General features: G+C 42.3%; 1 protein-coding gene across 3 annotated transcripts in view; it reads right to left on the reverse strand.

The window, feature by feature from the left end:
* Positions 1-2608: 2608 nt before the first annotated feature.
* MDH1B (malate dehydrogenase 1B) overlaps positions 2609-13036 on the reverse strand; it is a 36032-nt gene continuing 25604 nt past the window's right edge. For 2 of the 3 annotated variants that reach the window (XM_070770859.1, XM_019975865.2), the window contains 3 exons: positions 9983-10063; positions 6769-6831; positions 2609-5185 (listed from right to left, as the gene is read on the reverse strand). In XM_070770859.1, the coding sequence (XP_070626960.1) occupies positions 5109-5185; positions 6769-6831; positions 9983-10063 (221 nt within the window). In that variant the 3' untranslated portion in view covers positions 2609-5108. The remainder of the gene's footprint in view (positions 5186-6768; positions 6832-9982; positions 10064-13036) is intronic. The other variant, XM_070770854.1, reaches the window with a different exon arrangement.

Below are 13036 nucleotides of genomic sequence, written 5' to 3' on the forward strand. Positions count from 1 at the left end.
TCAGTCCTTCCAATGAATATTCAGGACTGATTCCTTTAGAATGGACTGGTTGGATCTCCTTGCCCGCCAAGGGACTCTCAGGAGTCTTCTCCAGCACCACGGTTCAAAAGCATCAATTCTTGGGCACTCAGCTTTCTGTATAGTCCAACTCTTACATCCATACATGACTACTTGAAAAACCACAGCTTCAGGACTATAGGCGTGGATAAAGGGAACTGGGGAGGCGGTTGACTTAGGAGGTGACTGCCCATTAGCTGGGACAGTGGTTATCCAAGTGTGGTCCCCAGATCAGCAACATCAGCACCGCCTGGGAATTTGTGAAGAATGCAGCTTCTCAGGCCCCACATAAGACCTGCTGAATCTGAGACTCTGCAGATGGGGCCCAGCAATGTGTTTTTGACATATTATTCTGATTCATGCTAATACCGAAAACTATTGGTCTAGGACTGAACTAGGCTGGTAACATTTACCAACTGGAACTGAGAACACTAAAAATATGAAAGTCAATACAGCTTTGGAACCTGAGTGGGAGAATTGTCTAAATTATCTAAATATATTTCCTATTTATTTCCAATAACAATAACAAAATAAAAGCTATTTCTCCATTAAGTTATATAGCTTTTGGCTGTTTAAGTAACAGAAACCACAACAGGAGCTTAAACTATGTTGTCATTTGTTTGACAGAAACTCTGAAGTTGATCCAAGGTTGGCTCTGAGGTCTTTGGAAGTCATTGAGGCCTTGGGTTCATGCATCAGGTTTTTTCTCTTGCTATACTTCTACTCTCCTGGTGGTATCCTACCAGTGACGTCAGTCCTTATTGCCACAAAATGATCCTTCAAGCTGCAAACATTACATTCTGGTAGAAGAACATTTTGGGAGAAGGCAATGGCACCCCACTCCAGTACTGTTGCCCGGAAAATCCCATGGACGGAGGAGCCTGGTGGGCTGTAGTCCATGGGGTCGCTAAGAGTTGGACATGACTGAGCGACTTCCCTTTCACTTTCCACTTTCATGCGTTGGAGAATGAAATGGCAACCCACTCCAGTGTTCTTGCCTGGAGAATCCCATGGATGGAGAAGCCTGGTAGGCTGCTGTCTATGGGGTCGCACAGAGTCGGACACGACTGAAGTGACTTAGCAGCAGCAGCAGCAGCAGAACATTTTAAACAGGAAGGAAGTAGGTGGAAGTCAAAGTGCTTTCTTCTTGCATATCATTCATTCATTCTCTTGCTCTCTGCCCTCGCCATCTCCACGCCCCACCCCACCTCACCCCTCTTTCACACATACAGCCCCTCTGGAAGACGATTTCTCCTCATGTATTACTGTACAAAACTGGGTCACATGCCTGCCCCTAGACCAATCACTGGTAAATGAGACTATATTAGATCTATCAAGATTCATGGCTTAAGGTTGGGCCCATTGACCATGCCAACAAAATCAGAGTTCAGTGAATCAGGAGAAAGGGAGCAAGGCTGTAGAGAGGGCAACTAAGAGTGCCTGCTACAGTTACAGGATGTACTTAATCTATACTTCAGTTACCAATAAAGTAACCACTTTATATATATAATGACTTTATCTGAGTCATATTCTAAAATTCCGACTGAATATTCTTCCCTCATGCCTTTATTGGACAGTTTTAATAACATGGAGAAATTATCTTTTAATAATCTCATATTAAAGTTACTCCTAATGGGAAGACCAGACTTGAAAATTTTCCAGCCTGGTTCATTACATGTAATAAGCTACTGTGAGAACCAGTGCAGCAGTTGAAAAACAAACACAACAAAATAGTAATTCTCTGAAAGATATTAGTTTTGAAATGGCACAATCATTACTTTTAAACCAACAGCAAACACAGATACTTTCCTCCTCCCATCATTCTGTATCTTATATTAATTTTCAGCAGATGTGTGGTGCTAGGTATAGTGGTTAAAATCACTTCGTTCTCTTCACCTATGGGAGTCTATCGTAGAGCATCCTGTCACCCCATAGTGGTTCGAACAAGTGAGAGTTCTGATTCATACTGGGAAATACAGCCTGCTGGAGATGGGGCTGAATGTTTCCTAGAGTGTCCCCGGAGAGGAGAAGCTCTGCCCAGGGCTCTCTCTAACCCCTTCCTAGATGTCCACCTATTGGAGAAGCAGCTGATCATCTGACCGGTCAGCGCTTGACACCCACTGGGAAGAGTCTCACTGAAGGGCAGGGCCGCTGGCTTGAAAGGTGGTGTTGCGTCCATGGTTGTATTCACTGACTTTCCCTCCTAGTTCTGGCTGATAACTGATGGGCAAAACTGCCTCCAGGTGAATAGAACAGGATGCTTTGCTGCAGTTTCTGAGTTACACGTTCCAGTCTAGTTCAGTTTCACCATGAAGAAACCCTGCATGTTGGGGGGCAACTGTCACATGCCCCGCTGTGTGTTGAGGACAGGCAAGTCCTCCTCCAGCTACTGTCCTTGGTGGTCTCACTGCTTTGGTTGAGAACCCCACGAGAAGAGGCAGGTGGAGTGGTAGAATTAGGGCACGAGACCTCACTTGAAGTCCTTAACATTAAGTTTTCTTCACTATAAATAAGGCGCTGACTTAAAAAAAAAAAAAAAGCCAAAGTTAGCCATGGCTTTAAAATCATACATTTTATTATGACAGTACAGAAGCAATGCAGAAGGCGTCTGAAATCTCCCTGAATTTTCAGAAAGTAATTTGTACCATAAGCACCATTGAAAACTATAGAGAAAGCACAAGAACCAGCAGTTTTTAACATGACTCTTGGTCTTTCAAAACTTAAAGAATCCTCCTGTCAATGAAGGAGACACAGGAGATGCAAGTTAAATCAATGGGTTGGAAAGATCCCCTGGAGGAGGAAATGGCAACCCACTCCAGCCTTCTTGCCTGGGAAATCTCATGGACAGAGAAGCCTTGCAGGCCACACTCCATGGAATCGCAGAAGAGTCAGACACTTAGCAGCTAAACAACAACAAAAGCTTGAAATATATGAGCAGACTGGTGTGACTACTACTACTTTAATAAAAGACTATAATTTTTCTTAAACCATAGAATTATAAGGTATGCAAGTGTGCTAAATCGCTTCCGTCGTGTCTCACTCTTTGCGACTCTATGGACTGTAGCCCACCATGTTCCTCTGTCCATGGGATTCTCCAGGCAAGAATACTGGAGTGGGTCGCCATGCCCTCCTCCAGGGGATCTTCCTGATTCAGGGTTTGAACCCGTATGTCTTAGGTCTCCTGATTGACAGGCGGGTTCTTTACCACTTGTGTCACCTGGGAAGCCCAGGTGTAAGACTGTGCTTTTCTTTCAAAATATAGTTTACCCGGGGTACATGCGGCATCAAGAAACAGAATCCATTCAATTTAGACTAACAGTGTGGTTTGTTATAATGACACTTATACCGAGGAGAAACAGTGCACAGCTGGGTCTCACGAAGGTCGTGAACCTGACCAGATCTAAAGACCTCACGGACAGAACCTCGTGGCCTCCTTTTGCTCACCACCATTGCTATCACTCAGACACCAACTCACTCATCCATTTTGCTGAGTTCAAATTTCTTGAGAGAGCAAGAGAAAGCTCTGATTGTTTCTCCTTGAGTCAGGTGTGTCCATTTGGGCCCAATTAGTCGAGGCTGATGTGGTAAGGACATTTGAGCAAACGTGGCCACCTAGGCCCATGTCTTAGGGTTGGTCTGTGGGAGGAATAGGTTCTTTCAGAAGGATGTATAAGCAAGGATGCAATGACTGACAATTCTATTTTAGCGTAGTTCAAAAAACAGCAGTTGGTACCAAATTACTTGGAGAAAGTACAGAAATGGCAACCCACTCCAGTGTTCTTCTATGAAAATCCCACAGACAGAGGAGCTTGGTGGGCTACAATCCACGGGGTCATAAAGAGTCAGACATAATTGAAGTGACTGAGCAGAGCAGAGACAGCAATAAGCAAACATCAATGAATCCAGGTAATACAGAATGATTGAACTGACTTTGTGTGTGTGCTGTCACTGTTATTGAACTGTCTAGCATAATATTAGCTAAAGACTGAAGCAAATCTTTCAAATTATTCTTCCCTGAATATAGATGTTCAGGCTTCCCTGGTGCTTCAGTGGTAAAGTACCCGCCTGCCAATGCAGGAGACATGGGTTTGATCCCTCGGCCAGGAAGATTCCCTGGAGAAGGAAATGGCAACTCACTCCAGAATTCTTGCCTGGGAAATGCCATGGACAGAGGAGCCTGGTGGGCTACAGTCCATGGGGTCGGAAAGAGCTGGACAGGACTTGGCGACTACACAACAACAAAATGTAGATATTGATGGTCTTTCCATATTTATTATACTACCAAATAATCTTGTAATTGGCCTGATTTGATCTGTTACTGTTCTGTAGCCTTGCTTTCAGAATCTGTGAAAGGAAGGTAATGAAAGGATATGAAAGTCAAAGTGTTAAGTCACTCGGTTGTGTCCGACTCTTTGTGATCCCATGGACTGTAGTCCACCAGGCTCCTCTGTCCATGGAATTCTTCAGGCAAGAATACTGGAGTGGGTTGCCATTTCCTCCTCCAGGGGATCTTCCTGACCCAGGGATTGAATCCAGGTCTCCTGCATTGCAGGCAGACTCTTTACTGATTGACCAGAGGATCCCTGAAAGGATGTAACTGTCTTAAAAATACATTGGTCGACATGTTTTCATTGGCTTTTCTTTGGCTACCCTGTTCCTTTCCTTTACTGGATTCCTATACTCAAGCTGATTCAATAGCTGAGGAACTGCATGTGTGAGAGGGACCCTATGAAGGAAATCAAACCAATGATCATCATTAGATATTTTCACGTAGCAAAACTAAATTCTGGCCACTTTTCCTGACTTTAGTCTATTTCTATGTGCAGTCCCTCTTGGCGCCTTTGCTTCTCATTCTGAATTCTGCTTGCAGATAAATTGTCAGTTTCATTTCCCCTTTTGGCCCTGCTTTTCCTCTATGCATCAATTCTAATTCCCCATGGCCACTCCAAAGCCTACCACACTGCACGTTTTCAGAATGGAAGTCGCAATGGATCTGTTCATCTTATTGGATATAGAAATAGAAGTGCTAACATTTCCCCATTCTAACATTTTCAGCTAGAAAAGAACCTACCTGCCAATGCGGGAGGCACAAGAGACGTGGGTTCAGTCCCTGGGTCAGGAAGATCCCCTGGAGAAGGAAATGGAAATCCACTCCAGTATTCTTGCCTGGAAAATTCCATGGACAGAGGAGCCTGGCAGGGCCATGGGGTCACAAAGAGTCGGACACGACTGAGTACGCATGCATGCATGTGAGGCCATAAGTGAATATCCTGAGTTGGCTAACCACAAAGAAATCTATGTCTGCCTTGTTTGCGTAAAATATTGTTAACAACTCAGTTACGAACTTTGAGAATCTGGATCTGCAGGTGTATTTGTGTCTGCTTCCTTACTTCTGCATTCCGAGGGAAGGGTTCTGTTGTCATAACCCTGGTTTTAAAGTAGGAAGCTAGGCTCCAGAGAGTCAGCAAACAAGGCTGAGTCCTAGGGATGTGGGATCATGTATCACAGGGACACTTGAGCTCTTCTACCCAGTTTATTTATAACAGAAAAGATCACTTTTTAATGTGAATGTCTGTCTACCACCTACTATTTGTGCATTCTTGACTTTGTGGCTTTTCAGAGCCAGTTTGAGGAACCAGATCTAAAAAATCCAATGCAGTAGACAATTAGAAGAATGGCACTTTTAGTATTTAAAGTATATTCATTTTTGCTATTATTCTCATTTTCCCCTATCTTTTCCCTCCTACTCCAAGGTTCTCAGAATGCCTTGCCTTCTTTGAAAGCTGCAAGATGTCAGGTTGCTTGTTTATTATTGGAATGTAATTGCTTAGCAATGTTGTGTTAGTTTCTGCTGTGTTAGATCAGCTATATATATACACATATCCCCTCCGTCTCGAGTCAGCCTCCCCATCTCATCCCCCTAAGTCATCTCATAACACTGAACTCACCTCCCTGTGCTATACAGCAGCTTCCCACTAGCTATCTGTTTTACACATGGGATTACAGATCACTTTTATATGGTGTCATGGATAAGCCACTGTCAGGGGCAAATGGGTTTCTAGCCAAACATCTCAGGGAAGTGTCTACCAACCTCCCTGTGAAACTTTGGTCACTGGCAATGTTTCAGCATTTGCCGGCTCCCTCCTGTACAGACAGTTTTAAGTAAAGAAGTAGTCAAGATGGAAACAAAATAGGTTATTATTATCTTCTGGATATACAACTCCTTAGGCAGATTTTAAAAAATATAAGCCTCTATACAAATATATACAAGATACATATATGTAAGTATGTATAAAATTTTCCAGATTTCCCTTGATAAAGAGATTTCTAACTTGGGCTTGTCAGGGTCTTCCTTTCACCCACATTCTGAGAAGGATCCTGACTTGGCATGACAGCTATTTTGAGTTTTGTAATGAGGAATTGAGAAGAAAAGGTGAGAAGAATGAGCCATGGGAGCTGGAGCTGAAATTAGAGTATCTGAGGAGAGATGACGTGATTATGACACGGAAGCAATTTTGGTTTTAAAATAAAATTTCCTTCCATCTTTTTTCTCTCTCCTTCAAAGCATCTATGAGTATGAGAAAGAGTCCTTTCAAAGTTACTTTAGTTGCTGGACTGTGTTTTCTGACCACAAGGTCATTCTCTGAGACTGGATGATTTCTGTCATGATCATCAGCACTGCGGAGATTGTTTATCACTCGACAGACTCACCATCTGACAAAATTAGATCTTTTTCATCATCTGGCATTAGATGAGTAAACAAGTCTTTATAGTCTGAAAAAAAATTAGGTAAAACATGGTGGGTTTAGAACGTAACTAACAGCCCACGAGATGTTCTATGTGAGTGCTTTTCAAACTTTGTTGACCATTACCCACTATAAATTTTTGTTTTTTTACATTCCAGATCAATACCTGCACTTGTGTGCATGTAATGAAACAAAAAGCTACATGAGAAAATACCCTTTTCTAATTTATTCTTACCCTTCTCTTTTCTACATACCTTTTACTTGCTATTAATATTCTATTTAGTTTACTGGAAAAATGAACTAAATAGAATATTTAGTTTCAGCTCTTCTTACTTTCCTTTTATTATCTATTTTATTCTAGCTCAAAAAAATGCTAGTTATTACATCCACTTTATACCTACTAAATTTTTTCACAGTTCACCTTTCAATACGGAAAGCACCATACTGTTATAACTGATTCCAGTGCTCATTAAGCAAATAGCCCCACAACAACCCAAATTCAACCCCATTTTCCCCACTTAACCACTACTAACATTTTTTATGAATTAGTTAAGCCTAAGAGTTTAAAATTTTAATGAACAACTTATACGGTTCTGGTGCAAAGACTCCACAATTTGGCTTTTCCTCCTCTGTCCTGGGAAGCTGCCAGTCATCCCCTTCATGACAGACCTTATAGTGTTTGCTCAGTCCTCCCACAGGGGCCCCAGTGGACTCCCGCTTTCCATGGGCATTGCTTATCACCAGCTGGGTGTTACCCAGATACGTAGAGACACTGTCTGACTGAACCTCTTAAGACACGTATTCTGAGCGGAACTGAATTTGCCATGCTCCTCTGGACAGTGATTTGGTCAGCTTGACCAACTTCTAGACGGAGCTAGATTCATTCATCAAGTCTGCCCCCATCCATTTCATGCTTTGTCCAGCCACCCACCAGGCATGTTGTGGAGCCCACCATCAACCATTCAGCGCGGAACAGCTGATGGCCTCTACCTATCTCTTTCGGCTCTCTCCATCCTTTCTGGATTCCCTGCTCTGTCCCTGCTACCCTGATTATCATCTGAATACAATTTGATGCTGCCAAAGAACCAACTTGATGCTTTGACTGTGTGGATCACAATAAACTGTGGAAAATTCTGAAAGAGATGGGAATACCAGACCACCTGACCTGCCTCTTGAGAAATCTGTATGCAAGTCAACAAGCAACAGTTAGAACTGGACATGGAACAACAGACTGGTTCCAAATAGGAAAAGGAGTACGTCAAGGCTGTATATTGTCACCGTGCTTATTTAACTTATATGTAGAGTACATCATGAGAAAACACTGGGCTGGATGAAGCACAAGCTGGAATCAGGATTGCCAGGAGAAATATCAATAGCCTTAGATATGCAGATGACACCACCCTTATGGCATAAAATGAAGAGGAACTAAAGAGCCTCTTGATGAAAGTGAAAGAGGAGAGTGAAAATGTTGGCTTAAAGCTCAGCATTCAGAAAACTAAGATCATGGCACTTGATCCGATCACTTCATGGCAAATAGATGGAGAAACAGTGGCAAATTTTATTTTTTGGATTCCAAAATCACTGCTGATGGTGACTGCAGCCATGAAATTAAAAGATGCTTACTCCTTGGAAGAAAAGATATGACCAACCTAGACAGCATATCAAAAGCAGACATTACTTTGCCAACAAAGGTCCATCTAGTCAAGGCTATGGTTTTTCCAGTAGTCATGTATGGATGTGAGAGTTGGACTATAAAGAAAGCTGAGCGCTGAAGAACTGATGCTTTCGGACTGTGGTGTTGGTGAAGACTCTTGAGAGTCCCTTGGACTGCAAGGAGATCCAATCAGTCTATCCTAAAGGAGATCAGTCCTGAATGTTCATTGGAAGGACTGATGCTGAAACTGAAACTGCAATACTTTGGCTATCTGATGGGAAGAGCTGACTCATTTGAAAAGACCCTGATGCTGGGAAAGATTGAAGGTGAGAGGAGAATGGGATGACACAGGATGAGATGGTTGGATGGCATCACTGACTCAATGGACATGAGTTTCAGTAAACTCCGGGAGTTGGTGATAGACAGGGAGGCCTGGTGTGCTGCAGTCCATGAGATTGCAACGAGTTGGACACGACTGACTGAATGACTGAACTGAACTGAACAGTTTCACGCTTCTGGCCCTGCCTGGACTCCCTGACATGCCTGCTTTGCTCCTGTTTTTCCTTCTGGTGGGACACCTTTCACAATCTCTTCCCTACCTGCCCCTCCATTAGCACACCTCCTTTCACCAAGTTACAGGAGTGATTCTTACTCCTCCTTTGAGGCTCAGTTCCCATTTTATCTCTTCTTGAAAGCCCCTTTCCTAGCACTCTTTATGTGGTTTCCCTATACCCTGGGCCTCTCTCTATCATAACACTTATCTCTCAACAGGGTAGTTTTTGCTCTGCTTTGCTGTCTCCCATGCTAGACGGTGAGCACTTTGAGGGCAAGGAAGAAATCTGATCTATGTTGACATTCCTAGCACCTCTCAAAATGTGTACGTGAGTGTGTGATAAAAATATATAACATGGAATTTACCCTTTTCACAAAATTTTAAATCTATAGTACAGAACCGTTAAACATATGTACCTCATGGTATGGCAGTCTGCTAGAATTTTTTCATCCTGTGTGACTAAACCAGCACAGTTTCTGAATAAATAAATAAGTGCCTATTTGATTATTTTTACCATCTTAAGTCTCAGCTAGATTTCAAAATATCATTAAATTTCCTCCTTCACACATTACAAGGATCTTTTCTTTCCTTGTGAGTTTCTAGATTACTTGCTTCGTTCCTTTGTGTCCTATCTTGCCCTGTTTCATTGCGTTTTTTAATTCACTGTGTATCTTGGTGTTCACTTTGTTGTATTCTCCAGGGCTCCTTTCCCCGTGTTTGTGTGGCCACAGCTGCCTTACTATGGGCCCCAGTGTCTTTCACAGTGACCAGTATCTAGAAGGTACTTAGTGAATATCTGGTACTTTCCTTCAAAGATTTCAATAGATTTTTAACAATGATATTTTTGGGTATAGGATGAGGGAGATGAAAGATTTAACTTCCATTTTATAGCTAACAGATGATCCTTTCTCTGAAATTTCATGTTAAGCTTTGGATAAAAGCGCATTTCTTTTTTCCAAATGATATACCTACCATCTGACACTTTTCGACGTTCCTGATGGTCATTTTTGGTGGGTAAGGTGGTCTTTACATCTTCTTGGTTTAAGTCAGTTTCTAAAAGTAGGGAAATTAAGTATTAAATTAATTGAAAAGATTAAACAAATCTCATACATGAATTATCTCATTGATATGATAATAAGCAGAAATTTCCACAATCTGCCAAGTTCTGATTATTTTCAACGCGCTAATCTTGGAATCTTTGGAACAGTGTTTTGGGCAAGGTACAAGGGTCCAATGGTGAGAGAGTCATGATCAAATGAGTGAACACACATACGTGTGTGTGTGTGTGTGTGTGTGTGTGTGTGTGTGTGTGTGTGTATGGGGCTTCCCTGTTGGCTCAGATGGTTAAGAATCTGCCTACAATGCAGGAGACCCAGGGACCCAGGTTAGAAGATCCCCTGGAGAAAGGGAATGGTTACCCACTCCAGCATTCTTGCCTGGAGAATTCCATTCTTGCCAGAGAAGTCTGGCAGGCTACAGTTCATGGGGTTGCAAAGAGTCAGACGTGACTGAATGACTAATACATGTATGTATATGACTTAACTCTTGTTAATAAAAACATAGCATAAAATCAGGTCATTTTCTTTCAGAAAACCTTCTACAATGCAAGGGTTATGAGAAATTTAGGACTAACAATCAGTCAATGGAGTCAAGTTTAGAATGACTGCCTTATCAGTCAATATCATAAGAAGAGTTTGCAACTCTTGCCTGCCAGGCCAGAAAAGAAGGCCTTACATTCTGAGCATACAAAAGTTCAAGGTAAATGCAACTCCTCATTGGACTTCTGTACCCACTCCCACCTGCATGCTGTCTTGAGGCTTTGTTTGGTCTGGCCCACTCCTGGCAACTTGACCACCAGCCAGAACTGGGTCTCAAGTCTCAAAAGCTACCCTCTGCACATAACCTCGTTTCCTTGTGGTCTCTCTGCACTTCCTGCACTGCTGGTACTTTGACCTCATTAAACCTTTTTGGGTATGACCAAGGGCATTCTTTGGTACCCTGCCAGCTTCTCTTTACTAGTTAATCAATTCTGAGGGGCAGCAACTTCTTAAATTGGTTGAAATCTGTATCACACTGATTGTTCAATGTTTTCAATATTATCCTACCCCTGCCTAGATTTTCTAAATGTTATTTCTACTTATCCTCCCTTCTTTATCCAGTAGAGACCCCCTGTAGTCCATTACTTCATCAGCTTTCTTTCAATTACCCTCTCTCCACTGCCTCACTTGCTTCCAACCCAAATGCCAAGCAGAGTAACAAAAGTGCACTCATTTTTCTGTTCCCATGTTAATACCAATGACCAAATCACCTGAGCACCCATTTAGGGTGCCAGCCAAACAAGACACACACATACAAGAAAAAAAAAAAAATAGGAGAAACATAAAAACTTTGGGAAGATAATTTGATATTCCACATAAAGTCATCATGGAAATACTTAGAATTTTGTTGGAATACTGTATAGTGTCATCTTTATTCCAAATGTTATTTGTATTCTAAGTGGAGGGGTGGCAGCACTCTCTGATATTTCAGAACTTACTGCAAATCATACATCTGGAATTCCTTTCCTGCATCCAGGCAGCTGAGCACCATTACAAGCAATCACACAAATGTACACTGGAGTTATTACAAATGTCACTGTCTTTAAATTCCACTGAGACCTTAGATCTGAAAGAAAATTATGACTTTTTCCATTGTCCTTCTTTCCTTTCCTCTTAACAAATTATTTCAAATCTTCACCTCTTTCCTTACAACCCTAGCTTCCCCCTAGACTTTGATCACTGGTACCTAGCCTTACTGCCATTTTTGTTCTGAATCCCACCCCCCCCCACAAAATTCCCTGCGTCCTATCCATCACCTCTCCCTTCTCTGAGGTCTCAGCAGAAGAGATGCTTCCTGTTGGTATCTGATCCCTGTGCTCTGAAGCTTGTTTTCTATTCCTATCTTGAGGATCTTTCTCCTCGCATTCCTCCTTCTCCAATGGTAGTTGAATGTTAACACCCATCCATCCAGATATCTCTCTCTCTGACACATATTTTTGAATGTGTCAAACATACCCGCAGAATGAAATTTAAAAGGCACGAGAGACCAAGCAGTGAAGAAGTCTCCCTTCCTCAAACAGTCAGGTCCTTCCCCACAGGGTCACCATGGTTATCAACTTCTAAAAGACTACCAGTTAGTTACTGATGACTCTGTAGCCTCATCTCCAGCCCAGATCTCTCTCCTGGCCTCCAGAGACCATGGGTCCCTTACCCACTGGACACAGATGCCTCTGGAAAACCTGCTTCTTCTTCTATAGCCCTTACCTTGACCACAGCTTCCCAATAATTTTCATTATTTAGCACACATAAAAAATGACCAAGACAATAGAGGCAACCAGCCTGGGGACTCCAGTTGCTCCAGATTCAGTCTCTGGAGCTAAGGAGATCACTAGCTCCATGTCCCAACCCATGTGTGGCTGATGGTTTGGGAAGTTCTGTCTTAAGGAATGTCTCCACCGTATGTCGAGATGCCAAACACGTTGGGGCATTCTTCATCCCATCCCAAGCTCTCTCTTACCCTATATCTCAGATGATCAAGTTCTGTTAACTTTATATCTTCAAATCTAGCCCCTTCTCTACATTTCATGGCCACTTCTTGGTTAGGGCCCTCATAATTACTCTACCTGCCAAAAAAGCCCCCAAACTGGTCTTACTACTACTTCCGCTCTCTCCCATCCAATACATTCTTCCTATTATGAACACAGTGATCATTTCAAATTTTAAATTTGCTCCTGTGCCTCTCCTACCTAAAGTCCTTCACTGGTTTTAACAAGATTAGGTAACCTTTCCACTTTCTAACACTTTTCACCTCAAATTTTATTTTACAGATAAAATGAATTGACAGTTCTCAGAAATTTTTGCCTTATATTTCTGCCTTTGTATATGCCTGTTGCTCTCTCTGAATGGACCAACCCTTCCATTTACCCCCATCTTAGCTAACACCTTCTTTTTTCTCATGACTTCGTTTAGATGCCACCTTGTCCAGAAA

Source organism: Bos indicus, chromosome 2 (genome assembly GCF_029378745.1).
Source record: "Bos indicus isolate NIAB-ARS_2022 breed Sahiwal x Tharparkar chromosome 2, NIAB-ARS_B.indTharparkar_mat_pri_1.0, whole genome shotgun sequence".
Taxonomy (NCBI): Eukaryota; Metazoa; Chordata; class Mammalia; order Artiodactyla; family Bovidae; genus Bos; species Bos indicus.